Source organism: Pygoscelis adeliae, unplaced genomic scaffold (assembly GCF_000699105.1).
Source record: "Pygoscelis adeliae isolate BGI_AS28 unplaced genomic scaffold, ASM69910v1 Scaffold727, whole genome shotgun sequence".
NCBI classification, from domain to species: Eukaryota; Metazoa; Chordata; class Aves; order Sphenisciformes; family Spheniscidae; genus Pygoscelis; species Pygoscelis adeliae.
In genome coordinates, this window is record NW_008825083.1 from 23,739 (window position 1) to 25,230 (window position 1,492).

The window sequence follows — 1,492 nt, forward strand, 5'->3', positions numbered from 1 at the left end:
CTTCCAGGTCTCCTCTGCAGCCCCCCCGAGTTGGGAAGTGGCTCGGTATGAACTGGAGACCTTTCAGTAGCCCTCGCTCCTGCAGTTCTGGGGTCTTGCCGCGAGCTCGCCTGCAGCACCGAGAGCAAACTGCTTTGGCGGCACCTGTTCATCCTTCTGCTGGAAGCCCCCTTGGAGCCTTTGCCTGGCTGGCGTCCTGCTTTAGGTTCTATGTTAAATGGCTGTTTGTTTGTTAAATGGCTTTTTGCCCCTGTTCCCGCCCAGTCCTCTCTTCCTGGACACTTCAGGGATCTGGTGGCAGGACCCGCCGTCCCTGGCAGCGGTGGAGGCGTCCTGGGACGTGACAGAGATGGCAGCTCTGCGGAAGGCTGCAGACGACAGCTCGGACCTGAGCCACCTGGAGAGGGACAGGGCGGAGGAGCTGGCTGTGCCGGACCCAGTGAGTGCCTGGCTGAGCGTGGAATCAATTTTCCCTGTTTCTCTAAGGAAATGGGAAACTTTCTACACCTCTCTTCAAGCGCTTCCAAAAATTAAGAATAAGAATAATCTTGGGGCCGCGATGTTAAAATCCCTGAGCTGGGAAGCTGGAAATTGAATTGTCACTCTCCTGCTGCTTAGCTTTCACTGCTGAGATGTCTGCCTGGCTGAGCGAGAGTAAATGGCTCCTGTTCGTCACCAGCTTAAATCTCCGGTTCCCTCCGGCAGCTCTGGTGCTGCTGGGGCCTCTCTGCTGCAGCACACGCTGCTTCGCAGGCAAGCACGGGAAAGGAAACGTTTCCTTGTTCTTCCCCCCCCAGCGGAGGCTGGAGCTGAACTCCCCTTTTGTGGGACAGGCTGTTGTCCCCAGCAGCCAGCCCACCCTTGTCCCCGGCCTGGGAAGGCACTGCTGGTGGAGGTGCGTGCCGTGCAGCACTGCAACGGCCCAGCCCAGGGTGGGGAGCGGGGTTGGGGTGTCCCTGCGCCGTGTGCTGCTCACGCGAGCCTTGGTTTGGGTTTCAGGAGCTGGAGGCCATCAAAGCCCGAGTGCGAGAGATGGAGAAAGAGGATGAGAGGCTGAAGGAGTTGCAGCTGGAAGCTGAGAGCCGCCTCATCGTGAGCTCGGAGGCAGGTACGGGCTGTCCCTGGGTGCTGCTGTCCCCGCCCCGGGGACACCTCTGGGGCACAGGGCGGCGATCGGAGCCAGAGCACGTGGCTCTGCCTCTCCTGGCAGCCTGGGGCTGGACACGTAAGGTGGGTGAGGGATGGAGTCCCAGGGATGGCATGGTGCTAACACAGGTTATAGCCACTCTTACCTCCTACCTTTGCAGGCCAAGACACAGCAAATTAAATTAATTACATTTAGTTCAATTAAGTAATTGAGTTTACCACCAACAGCCCCAGCAGAGCGATCACCCTGGGGGGGGAGTGTGGGGTGTGAAGAGAGAGGGGGCAAGGGGATGGAGGAGGCAGCAGTGTGGGGATTAGGGTATGCCTGGATGTGCCCGGGGACCTG

General features: G+C 59.1%; 1 protein-coding gene across 1 annotated transcript in view; it reads left to right on the top strand.

The window, feature by feature from the left end:
* Positions 1 to 264: 264 nt before the first annotated feature.
* Positions 265 to 1,492, top strand: part of PABPN1L (poly(A) binding protein, nuclear 1-like (cytoplasmic)) — a gene marked incomplete at its 5' end in the record, with an annotated part of 3,457 nt that continues 2,229 nt past the window's right edge. Inside the window, 2 exons of the mRNA XM_009326974.1 lie at positions 265 to 439; positions 1,000 to 1,108. Coding sequence (XP_009325249.1) covers positions 265 to 439; positions 1,000 to 1,108 — 284 coding nt within the window. The remainder of the gene's footprint in view (positions 440 to 999; positions 1,109 to 1,492) is intronic.